This window comes from Neodiprion pinetum, chromosome 2, assembly GCF_021155775.2.
Source record: "Neodiprion pinetum isolate iyNeoPine1 chromosome 2, iyNeoPine1.2, whole genome shotgun sequence".
NCBI classification, from domain to species: Eukaryota; Metazoa; Arthropoda; class Insecta; order Hymenoptera; family Diprionidae; genus Neodiprion; species Neodiprion pinetum.
Genome location: NC_060233.1, coordinates 2,480,903 through 2,493,396, shown reverse-complemented (window position 1 = coordinate 2,493,396; position 12,494 = coordinate 2,480,903). Strand labels below are relative to the sequence as shown.

At 41.3% G+C, this 12,494-nt stretch overlaps 2 protein-coding genes and 1 pseudogene across 14 annotated transcripts; 1 reads left to right on the top strand and 2 right to left on the bottom strand.

Moving 5' to 3' along the window:
* The first annotated feature begins 453 nt into the window (after positions 1-453).
* Positions 454-12,332, top strand: LOC124212932 (leucine-rich repeat-containing protein 59). Of its 11 annotated transcripts, none has more exons than XM_046613605.2 (8): positions 9,950-10,103; positions 10,263-10,460; positions 10,567-10,661; positions 10,785-10,844; positions 11,005-11,127; positions 11,217-11,433; positions 11,564-11,770; positions 11,941-12,332. In XM_046613605.2, exons 3-8 carry the CDS (start codon positions 10,569-10,571, stop codon positions 12,246-12,248), a joined length of 1,008 nt encoding a protein of 335 aa, XP_046469561.1. In that variant the 5' UTR covers positions 9,950-10,103; positions 10,263-10,460; positions 10,567-10,568; the 3' UTR covers positions 12,249-12,332. The 11 variants fall into 11 exon arrangements, with proteins under 11 accessions (XP_046469560.1, XP_046469562.1, XP_068989874.1 ...); XM_046613602.2 differs by having other exon boundaries at positions 10,548-10,661; XM_046613603.2 differs by having other exon boundaries at positions 10,535-10,661.
* LOC138190490 (cytosolic non-specific dipeptidase pseudogene) lies at positions 1,053-1,406 on the bottom strand (annotated as a pseudogene).
* Positions 4,518-9,940, bottom strand: Cndp2 (Cytosolic non-specific dipeptidase 2). 3 transcript variants are annotated; one of them, XM_046613595.2, is made up of 6 exons: positions 9,803-9,940; positions 9,086-9,156; positions 6,029-6,479; positions 5,465-5,893; positions 4,857-5,330; positions 4,518-4,748 (listed from the first exon to the last, which is right to left on the bottom strand). In XM_046613595.2, the coding sequence occupies exons 2-6, from the start codon at positions 9,124-9,126 to the stop codon at positions 4,698-4,700; spliced, it is 1,446 nt and encodes a 481-aa protein (XP_046469551.1). In that variant the 5' UTR covers positions 9,127-9,156; positions 9,803-9,940; the 3' UTR covers positions 4,518-4,697. The 3 variants fall into 3 exon arrangements, with proteins under 3 accessions (XP_046469551.1, XP_046469550.1, XP_046469552.1); XM_046613594.2 differs by having other exon boundaries at positions 9,787-9,927; XM_046613596.2 differs by lacking the exon at positions 9,803-9,940 and adding an exon at positions 9,245-9,381.
* Positions 12,333-12,494: the final 162 nt, after the last annotated feature.

The window sequence follows — 12,494 nt, the reverse complement described above, 5'->3', positions numbered from 1 at the left end:
TTTTTCGAGCTACAACGGCATCAGGCAAGAAGTCGACACCGAATTCGAGGAAATTGCGAAGTGGCGGACTAGCTACAATTGCGATGGAAGGATGTCGAGGCTGCGGAGAGGGAGCCGACGCAGATCCCCGCATCGCGGGAATCCAAGGTGGACGCGATTCCCGCTGGCGGCCGGCGCGCCGCAGCCTTTCCCCCTTCACCCCGCCAACAATTGACCGGCGAACTTGCGACGGACCGACTAGCGACGAGGGAGCACCACGCTCACCGCCAAGACGTCATGGAGCTGCGCGGAGGACGAGATTGCGATCTAGCTTTAAGTTATGCGCAGCGATTCTATTGAAGGTGCGCGTCGAGTAGCGCAATCGACGAAATCGATGAGGGATCGATTATTGCGTATTCTTGTGGGTATGACGTCACGTGTGGGATGGCGTATCGAGATCCGTGTTGCGGCAGGTAGTAGGTTTTTGAAACCACTCTAGTTCTGGCGGTCGTGATAAGTAGTCACGTTTTGGGGAGTTTCGCGAAGTAATGGAGTCGCCCAAAAATCGCGAGGGGAATGGAAAGTGGGTTGCAAGGATGTAGAAGGTAAGCGCTGCTTCTATCCCCGCGATTGAATTTCGAGCATAATTGCGAAAAGGCTTGCCGAGTACCGGATAGCCGTTTTGGATTTGCGTTGTAGAGAAGTACTCGAAATTCTTTTGCCGATTCTTTTGCTTGATGACCGTAGCCTGAGTACGCGTGTTAGAGTAGAGTAAATTTTGAGTTCCTGAGAAAGTTGAGTAGAGTCACGGGTTTTAGTTGAGTCTTTCTCGTTAGTGAAATCAAGTATAGCCGAATTTCGCTGTACCGGGTCGAGCCGCGTTATCGGGGTTTTTAAGTGTCACCTCTCGAGTAGGTCGGGAAGTGCCGAATTGGAGTGCTCGGATTAGCGGGTAACGTTTTGGAGCTCCGAGTCGGGTGAGATCTCGAGTGAGATTGAGGACGCCGTCTGTTCGGTAGCCCGACGGCGCACCGTCGAATAATTAGTTTTAGTTTCGTTTCGAGCAATAAATACTAATTTAACAAACTTACGCCTTCTATGTAGTTGCGCACGTTGAGCTTTTCGTTTTGGGAATGTGCACCATCATCGCCACAGCCAACCGGCAATAGGAGAACGTTCTTACCAGTCACTTCTTGGAAAGTTAGCGTCACAGGAATGGAACCACCCTCACGCGACAAATCCGGATCAACCTTGTAGACGTGTTTCGTTGCTTTACGACCGGCTAGGTAGTACGGGTGATCCGGATTCTCTGTCCATGGTTTTCCACCATGACCCATGCTGACTTTCATTGTGTTGGGACTGCCTCTAGTCACCCATTGCTTTTCCAAATGACGTCGCACCAGCGACTCAACCTCGTTCGGGGTCATGTCTGGCACTATTCTTATCGAAAATTTGCCAATCACCGTTCGTGGTTAACTCAGGCTACGACATCGCGAATATACCGTGTGACTGAGAAAACCCTTGCGTATGTTCGCGCGCACATTACCCTTCTGATGGTTTGCCTGCTATTATCGCCTTTCCATTTGCTTTCTGGTTTAAATTTTATTTGGATTTTTGGTTTCGATTTTTTTTCGTATCTCTGTTTTTTTTATTATCACGGGACGATTGCGGAACTTTCGATTGCAGGTCGCGGCTGATTTTTTTAGTTTGTTTGGTTTTTCTTTTTTTTTTTGCCGCAGGGGCGACGGTGTATGATTTCAGCCCGAGACTATTGTTTTTGATTTTTGTGTTGTGACGCTATCGCAATTACTTGAGTTGAGGATTGTGGGTGTGGGTTCTCAGTGTTATATAACAGATACGCTTGCCCGGGATGACCCCTCTTGTTCGCTACAGAATGTTTAGAATTTTGAATTATGTTTGGATTTCGAAGACCGCTGTTGATTGGCCGGTTGGTTTTGAAGGTTGTACTTGAAAACAGCTGTGGCGTTGTTTCGACTGACAACATCCTGAGCGCTGTCGTGTACAATTTTTTTTTCTCTTTCTCTTTTTGTTTTGATTCCACGGTCAAGGTTTGTTTATTGGATTTCGTTGGTCGCGGTTATGATACCAATACAAGCGGGTGCGAGGGGTGAGTCCCAGTGGCAAGTGGTGCTCAATAATTCCAGATACGATTGCGAGTCCGAGCACTCACCGTGGCAAAATTGCCACTGGGAAGGGAGGCAGTGGCGGTAGTGGCGAAAACCAGGAGGCTCGGTCATCTGATGTGACCTAGGCGGAGGTCTCTTGGATACGGTTATCGATGCATTTTTTTTTAATGTTTTTGTTTGTTGATCAATGAATACTGCGCATTGGCGTGTAATTATCAGCTTGCGGTCACCTCGCGGAGTTCGGCTCGCGGGATGCAGCGCTGGCGCTCTGACACCCCCCACGTCCCGTCTAGGGGGGGGAGAATTGTAACGTGGCATTTTCGATGCCCGTTACAAGGGGCTCCTTGAACCCTGGGCGGAACCAAAATTTAGGAATTTCCGAAATTGAGTCGCGAAGTTTTTGCAAAAGAGCGCCAGGACTAGAGTCACGCATCCGAAACTACGAGAGGGGACACCTTAGCGAATAGCGTAAGATATTTCAGGTTTTTTTTGTTTTTTTTTATTTTTCGAGCTACAACGGCATCAGGCAAGAAGTCGACACCGAATTCGAGGAAATTGCGAAGTGGCGGACTAGCGACAATTGCGATGGAAGGATGTCGAGGCTGCGGAGGGGGAGCCGACGCAGATCCCCGCATCGCGGGAATCCAAGGTGGACGCGATTCCCGCTGGCGGCCGGCGCGCCGCAGCCTTTCCCCCTTCACCCCGCCAACAATTGACCGGCGAACTTGCGACGGACCGACTAGCGACGAGGGAGCACCACGCTCACCGCCAAGACGTCATGGAGCTGCGCGAAGGACGAGATTGCGATCTAGCTTTAAGTTATGCGCAGCGATTCTATTGAAGGTGCGCGTCGAGTAGCGCAATCGACGAAATCGATGACGGATCGATTATTGCGTATTCTTGTGGGTATGACGTCACGTGTGGGATGGCGTATCGAGATCCGTGTTGCGGCAGGTAGTAGGTTTTTGAAACCACTCTAGTTCTGGCGGTCGTGATAAGTAGTCACGTTTTGGGGAGTTTCGCGAAGTAACGGAGTCGCCCAAAAATCGCGAGGGGAATGGAAAGGGGGTTGCAAGGATGTAGAAGGTAAGCGCTGCTTCTATCCCCGTGATTGAATTTCGAGCACAATTGCGAAAAGGCTTGCCGAGTACCGGATAGCCGTTTTGGATTTGCGTTGTAGAGAAGTACTCGAAATTCTTTTGCCGATTCTTTTGCTTGATGACCGTAGCCTGAGTACGCGTGTTAGAGTAGAGTAAATTTTGAGTTCCTGAGAAAGTTGAGTAGAGTCACGGGTTTTATTTGAGTCTTTCTCGTTAGTGAAATCAAGTATAGCCGAATTTCGCTGTACCGGGTCGAGCCGCGTTATCGGGTTTTTTAAGTGTCACCTCTCGAGTAGGTTGGGAAGTGCCGAATTGGAGTGCTCGGATTAGTTGGTAACGTTTTGGAGGATTTTGAAAAGATTTGATTTCGGATGCGTTGCGATTGCGTATAGTTTAGGTTACGTTTAGTTGCGCCTGCATTGAGTTCCGTACCCGTTAGTTAAGATAATGTAGATTGAGTTGCGTTACCTTGAGCTTGTGTTTAGTTGAAGTTAAATGTAGTGGTGCTTGCGTTTAGTTAAGTTGCCGTTTAGTTAAGATAGTGATTAGTCGAGTTGAGGTGATGTATAGTCGAAATTGCCGTTGCGTTGAGCAGCAGTTGAGACGAGAAGTTTGAGCATTGAGTTTTGGTTGCGTTTAAAATACAGTAACGTTTGCGTATTCGTTTAGATTTAGGGCAGCTTGCGGAAGCTTCGAGTCGGGTGAGATCTCGAGTGAAATTGAGGACGCCGTCTGTTCGGTAGCCCGACGGCGCACCGTCGAATAATTAGTTTTAGTTTCGTTTCGAGCAATAATCGCCATGGAGAACAAATGGCGAATTTGCAAATTAAGAATTGCGTATGAGGATTTTGTGATCGTTGAGTGACGTTTTAGTTAGGGAGCCGCGAGCTCATTACAGTAAGAAATAGAGTAGGTTACGTGTAATTTTCTGTTTAATTTTAGACTCGCGATGAGCGACTTTTGGATTATCTTTTTTTTTTTTTGGATCACCGCTATTGGGAAATATGAGATTTTATTTTACTTCTGTTAAGTAGCGTGTGTATTTCGAGTGTCTCTCTCTCTCTCCAAAAATTACCCCTCCCCTCTCCGCGGTACTGAGCTATCGAGCATATGCCCGAGGAATAGCGCATTAATGATTTCGAGGCGTGTTAATCACGCCAAGCGCCCAACAAAACTTCGCGATATTGTTTTAGATCCAGGGTACATCGTGGACGCCAAATTATTGTGCACGCGGTAAGTTCTCGGTCATTTTCTCCGAGTGACCTAGGAGCGGGAAAAATCCACGTCACAATTCTTAAAAAATAATATCGAACATAACGGTATAAGGGCGTATAATGGCGCATACTTCCTTAAACCATTACATGCGATATGTTTAATTCGATACATTTTAATAATATCATAATATTCATAAATCGGGACGTAAGAGTATCAGTGTATTCCTCGATACGCGTTCATAGACTTATAGGAAGATTTAGTGTTGTAGTTGAGCAACTTCGTAGAGATAAGCTCCAAGTAACTTTGTCTGAAAGCAAAAATGAACATAGAATCGGTGTGACACGAACATTTTTTTTTTCTTTCTTTCATGAAATATTGTTATACAGAATGTTAAATACTAATTTAACAAACTTACGCCTTCTATGTAGTTGCGCACGTTGAGCTTTTCGTTTTGGGAATGTGCACCATCATCGCCACAGCCAACCGGCAATAGGAGAACGTTCTTACCAGTCACTTCTTGGAAAGTTAGCGTCACAGGAATGGAACCACCCTCACGCGACAAATCCGGATCAACCTTGTAGACGTGTTTCGTTGCTTTACGACCGGCTAGGTAGTGCGGGTGATCCGGATTCTCTGTCCATGGTTTTCCACCATGACCCATGCTGACTTTCATTGTGTTGGGACTGCCTCTAGTCACCCATTGCTTTTCTAAATGACGTCGCACCAGCGACTCAACCTCGTTCGGGGTCATGTCTGGCACTATTCTTATCGAAAATTTGCCAATCACCGTTCGTGGTATCACAGTCTTTGCCCCAGGCTCACTGAAAGCTCCTTCGATACCATGTAGAGAAAGGCTTGGATAGCGCCAGCGGTGCATCAATAGTTGCGTCTATTTTTTAAAAATCATTTGTAGCTAAAGTAATAAATTTTTTCTCTGACACTACAAACATTTTGAATTATTATTTATCCTAGTATTCAGTAGAAAAATTCATTATACTGCGACAGATAACAAATTAGACAAACCTTGTCCTCATTGTGCGCCAACCTGGACGTTCCAACCTGCGTACGGAATTCATCCACATCAAATTCTATTGTCTTGTAGCTTTCGAGTTCAGCATCTGTGATCTTAGCAACTTTGTCGTAGATGCCATCGATTTTAATTCGACCGTCGATATCCACTAACGTATTCATTAGGAAGATCAGATCGGCCATAGCTTCATATACAGTACCGCCGAAAGTCCCGCTGTGCAGATCTTTGCTCGCACAGCTGACCTCCAGATTAAAATAGCAGATACCCCTGAGACCGTATGTTATGCAGGGCTTTGTCGTACCCAGCCAGTAATTGTCCGAAATGCATACATAGTCAGTACCCTTCAAGAACGTATCTTTACGATCCCACAAGAGCTCGTCAAGACCTTCGCTTCCGCTCTCTTCCATACCCTCAAAACAGAACTGAAATAGCCAGCGTAAGTGAATGGATAATCTATTGGTGATGAAAGATTCCCTTGGGTCAATGTTGCGATATTGGTCTTTCCGAAGAGATAGAAAAAGAAACTAGAATGTTGAACAAGCGAGGTATATATTCACCTTTACATTAACTGGGATTTCTTCCCCGATAGCCTTATATCCTTGCAAAGCATGAATCCATCCAAGGACAGGACCTTTGTCGTCAGTACTCCCTCTACCGTAAAGTTTTTCGTCTTTTTCGACCAATTCAAATGGCTCGGTGTCCCAACCATCTTCGACTAAAGCCGGCTGAACGTCTAGATGTCCGTACAAAAGTACCGTCTTCTTTTTTGGGTCGGAGCCAAGATCTCCCAGCAGAATTGGTGGCAGGGGAATCTGTTTGCCGTCGGGAAGTGTTTGCTTTCCAATATCCACAAGTTCTGTTGTAGATCCCAATTCCTTTAGCTTTTTTTCTGCCCACTCCATCATTCTCACTATGTCGTTCCTTTTGTCGGGCCATGCTGAGACGGATTTTATTGCAACAGCCTCCCTGAGAGCCTCAATGTAATCAGACTTGTGGGCATCTATATGGCTGTAAAATATTGTCGAATATGAGGTATTCTGCAGTACATTAACTCGGAATCTAACAATTCTTTATCTTGTAATAGTATTAAATTAACATTTGCCTATCGCTCTGAAATTAATCTATGACTATGTTCTTGATCCTGTTTTAAAATGATATTCAGTGATGGATGGATTGTCAGAAGTGATCTGAAGGGAATTAATCAAAATTAGGGCCACGGATCACATCTAGTAACGTAGACTGCCTTATCCACAATGTATCCCAAATAGTTATCACAAGATAAGCCGCTGTCTGATATATTAAGTGGCCCGTCAAATCGTCAACAAATAAATAAGGATAAGCCAAATTATCAGTAATCAGTCACGCTAGTTTTTCTCAAAATATTTCAATAAATTATTGTTTATCGTATGGAAGACTCGTTGAATCAAATTAAATTATCTGTCGAAGAAGATGATTTATCTTGACCTTGGAGATTTGTTGATTAAAGTTATTCTTGGATATGAAGGTCGCAACTCAAAACACTTTTTATCGTGTTAACGTTTCGGCCCTGGTGGGGGCCCTCCTCAGAACAATTTTATTTAGATATCTGTCACGAACAAAATAAAATAAAATAATAAACAAATAGGTTTGACAAAATAAGACATTATGGTGTAAATAATATGCAAGGTGTTGAAGCAATTATAAAAGAGGAATTACCTCATATGAGATGACACTTCCAATTACATAAATGCGTGATGGTAAATGATGAATAAATAGAACAAAACGGCAATAAAGACAAAAACCGAAACACACTACGTTGGCAACACATAACTCCCACGAATTCATAATTATAGTTGGTTTGTTAAAATGAAATAAAAATACACAGCCGTTATGGTTGAGTCAGAGCACATGAGCACACGTGGAACGTCTAGTGTGTAGTGGGAGGAGATCGATCTCGATAGTTATCAGAGCAACGCAGAGTCAAGGGGTTAAACGGAAAACAAAATTTTTTTGTTAAGGAGGTAAAATCGAGAGCAAGCTCAGTCGGTAATGGACAAATTACAATGGTCGTATCACAGAGGTATAAATATTACTTAGATGTTCTATGTCTTGTTTACGGTTGACAGAATTAGGATGTGCTACGATATTGCACATTTCTAACAGTAGCCTATTATAATACAAAGGTTCAACATCAATAATGCTGGCTTGAGAATAATTAAAAGAGTGGTCGAAATCGATGGCATGTCTCGTCAATGCAGTATAATTATCCTCGTGTTCATGGATATTGCGTTTATGTTCAGTTATCCTGGTGTGTAGTTGTCTACTAGTTTGGCCTATGTAAGCCTTGTTGCAATGATTGCAAGGTATTTTGTAAACTACACCCGAGCGATTGCCCAGGGGTAAGGGGTCTTTACCCGAATCAAGCATCGAGGATATATCATGTGCACATTTGCCCACAAATTGAATTTTGTACTTGGAGAATGTTCTGTTAAGTGACTCAAACAAACCCGCAACATATGGGATGGAAATAAAGCTTTTTTGAATGGTTTGTGTAGTAGTTGTATCGAAATTATAGTTATGGCTGGTAGATGACAAGATGGAATCATATTTAAACTTTATATGTTTGTTGAGCAGGCGAGGTGGATAGTCGTTCTTACATAGTACCTGCTGAATCAAGGACAAATTTTTATTGTGAAATTCCATACTTGAGAGTCGGATCGCTCTGTCAACTAAGCAATTAATCGTTCCAATTTTGTATGATCTGGGATGGTGAAAATGGTATTTAAATACCTTTGTGACCAAGTAGCCTTGTGGAACCAATCAGTTTTAATGAGCTGATTATCATTGATAATCAGGACATCTAAAAAGTTAATTTGGTGATTAGACTCTAATTCAGATGTAAATTGTAGTCTCGGATGGAAACTGTTGAAAACTGAAAGCATTTCTGCGACTTTATGCGAAGGGACAGCTGTAATTATGTCGTCTACGTATCTGAAAAAGAATGAAGGCTTGAAGTCTAGTTTATTAAGACAGTGTTGTTCAAGGTCATCCAAAACCAAATCAGACAAAATTGGAGAGAGCCGTGAGCCCATCGGTAAACCATACGTTTGAGCATATATGTTGTGGTTAAATTTAAATATGGCAGCCTTAAAACATATTTGCAATGCTTTTAAGAGTTCGTTACATGGGACCGGAATTTTGTCCACCAGCTGATGCCAGCGCTGTTTGACAGCGTTAATTGCAAGATCTTGAGGTACATTAGTGAATAAGGATATAACATCCAGTGAAACTAAAATATAATCAGCTGGAAGACGAAGGTCACTAATAGCATTCACCAACGCAAAACTATCTCTTATCCGTGACAAGGGAGGTATGATGTTGTTACCTATCCATTTACTGAGGAAGCGAGCCAGATTAATCTATTTATTTTATTTATATATTATCTATATATTAATTAAATTATCTGTCTTGCAGTATCGCACAGGACTTTTTTATTTCTAACTTTCTAAATACATGCAAATAATTTTCTTTGGCATATTGGTGAGGTTGGAAAAACATTATCCTACAAAATGCTCCAGACACAAATCATGCATTTTAACTAAGGTATTTGAAAAACAAAAAAAATCGTTAATTACCTAAACAGTTTGCTCAACGTTGCCGGTAGTGGCTGATCCATGGTTGATATTGGATTACGTCCTTAGGTCGGCTAAAGAAGAAAAGCAGGAGTTCAATTGTTAGAACTGGTACAATGAGAAGATCTTTTGAGACAAGAGAGGGAATTTTCACCGACTGACTTTTATAGCGAGCAAAATATTCTTATCGGCTCTGCTCTAAGCTGAACACTATGGTGTGCTGTGTAAATTTATCTAATCTTTGTACGCAACGCCTGTCTGCCAGTATCGCGGGTATATAAATACGCTTGGATACTCGGACTTTAATTGAGTAAATGTTGTCTGTATGGGCAACATATGAGATACGTGGAATAAGTAATGACTATCACGTTTTTATCTTGTCAGTAGGAAACGTTTACAGGACTATAACGGGTCCGATTTCTTTTCGCCTAGCAACACGCGGGTATATACCTATGTGTTATTAATTAAATGAGAAGAGATGGAAAGGGGACGTCAATTCTGGCACAAATTAAGATAAAAGGACCAGAATTGGATTTTTGTTTGCCACGTCGATAGGTTTATTTATAGTTCATTCAACGGTAATAATACGACAATTTTCGAGTTTTGTCACGAATGATGGAGATGAGACGAAATTTGACATGCGTCGCTTCTCATTCGCTATATTCCATATGTATGTACAAAAGAAAACGAAACGCCGGGCTTACGTGAGAATTCAATTACCGATAAATGACCGTGTTTATCGCTAGAAGTACAAATTCCAGTGCTTCAAGTGATGACTGTGAAGTGCCAACTTGCGTTGCGTTCCAAAACAAAGAAATCCCACACAGGCATAGAAACAACAATGACAACCAAAAAATAATTTTCGCTGCGCTGGTGTTGGCAGACCTGTTTCAACATGTCAAATTCTCCACCCGTATTCGCTTACGTGGATACCGTTTGACTTTATTCCACTTTATTCTGCGTAACGTATTTTGGAGTACTTTATCTGTGACTTCTTTCTGCGATAAACAATATAAATACGGTAATATCTGGCAATTTCATACTCATTTCCACGATAATTCATCATCACGCGTTGTAGGTTCTATCAATTTTCGTCATTTAAAAGACATACGTAGAGCCGGTTTTTTTAACGAATACATGCCAATTCGCCGGATTAATCATATTGTATTTACACCAGCAGAAAAATAGCCCAAACCGCGGCTTAAAAGACGGGCAGTAGTTAAAGTAACCGAACTTGCAGTAGAAAATGTACCGATCGACCATTCTTGAGTCTGAATAGTGTAAAAAGACTTACTTGTAAATGCAGGTAGCATTCGTTTGTCTATCAATATAATTGCCTAAGACATCGAATCTTTGTGATACTGGACAAAAACACTGTGTATGAGTATTAAAATCCTTGAATATATTATGATCTATATTTTACTCCTAATCTTAACACCTCTTAATCATCAGGATCAATTTACAGTCTGGGTTTTCAACTGCAGATATGTCGTCCAGGATGAATTTGAAGGATAAATTACAAGACGATACTTTGGATCTGAGCATGTCAGACCTTCAGGAAGTACCTGTAAAAGATATTGTGAGTATAAGCGATGATACTTTGTTATTTTTTGATTAAATTTTACATAGATATGACTTTGTAATCTGCGAATGCGTCGACATTGTTAACCATGCCTAATTTCTAATCATATTAATTTTTCAGGCTGTAATCAGAAAAGCATCCCACTTGGATCTCTCGAACAACAGGCTGGTCTCTTTGCCCGTAGGTTTGTTTTTTCGATTTAATTTCAAGTATTTAGTGCTGCTCAAATTTGTGGTGGAACAATTTCGAGCAGGAAATTGAATGATTATTTTAGATTTAATGAAATTATTTACATAAGTTCTAGCACCTGTTTTCAAATTTTATTTCATATTCTTTACAGAAAACATTTGCCACATTAACACACATAGTCAAGCTGGATCTGAGCAAAAACCAATTGACGGAGTTGCCGGAAAATTTTGGAGATATGCGCCAACTCAAATATCTTGATCTCTACAGTAACAATGTAATTGAAATCTCATCAGTTCTTAGCTCGCCACAAAATAATCTGCAGTAATTCCAGTCAGCCTGTAATATATGTCATGTGAATTTCAGATAAGTCGATTACCATTGAGCTTAGGTGAGCTAAAGAATTTAAAGTGGCTAGATTTAAAGGAAAACCCTCTCACACCAGGCGTAGCTAGTGTTGCCGGATTGTGCAGTAATGCCAAAGAATGCCAAGCTTGCGCTCGCAATGTTGTTGCGTATTTATCTAGTGCAAAACGAGCTATTGACGAGGAACAACAGCGTAGGATAATCGCAATTGCAGCAGGTGCGACTACCAGTTTATTAGCAATATCTCGTGATAAATATTTCTTTTCGTTTGACATTTAAATTTCAAAACTGATATACCAGCCAACTATGCTCTTCTTATCAAAGTGTTGTATTTTGTTTAAAATTAGTTGAAGCAGAGAAAGGTGCGGCACCTACGAAAAAAGATGGGAAAAAGAAGAAGAAAAAAGCAGAACATAAGGAGAGCAGATCGCAATTAGATAGGGAAAATTCGGCAGGCCTTAAGTCGGACCGACAAAAGACCAATGGGCATACATCTGCACTAAGACTGAAGTCCGAGTATAAAAATACTTACGGATTATCATCTTCGCCGAGAGGTAACGAAGATATATCATATGTGTTAATAATTTATAGTAACTTCCAAAGTAATTTGAAAATTCGGTAACTATGAACCTGGATCAAAAATTGTTACGTACAAGATCAAAACTATGTTATATTAGCCGAGCAAGTTGTAAGTTTTCTTTTTTTTTTTTTCATCTCGTTTCAGATGGAATTGCAGGTAGACTGTGCAGAGGTTTGATCAAACTGTTCTTCTGGTTGATAGCGATAAGTATTCTTGTTGTATTAGGACTTGTGTTATTGCCCTTGTTTGACAAGAAACGGGCGGATTCTATTTCCGATTACTTGGAGCTCCAAACGGGACAGCCAGTTCGGTATTACCAACAATCAAGTAGTGAATATTTAGACAAATTTATTGACAATGTTATTCTATGGACTGAACAAGCACAAATCGTTTTGAAAGAAATTTATTCCAAGTATTTTGCTATTGGGAGTAGTTTGAAAAACGATTTATAAGTATTTGACGTAAATTTATATATTTCGTCGAAAATGCACGATTAAAGTTTACATTTATCTACAATTGTTGATATTGGCAAGTTATATATTATGTGTACTTATTTATATATCCATTGATTCCTCTTTGCTAACAGAGAAGCTAAGTAATTTAATGTATAATTGTGAATACAAGGTGATTTTTCACGTGAATTGAAAAGATTCGAAAATATCAAAGATTCTTTACATATTACCCATGTTTAAAACATA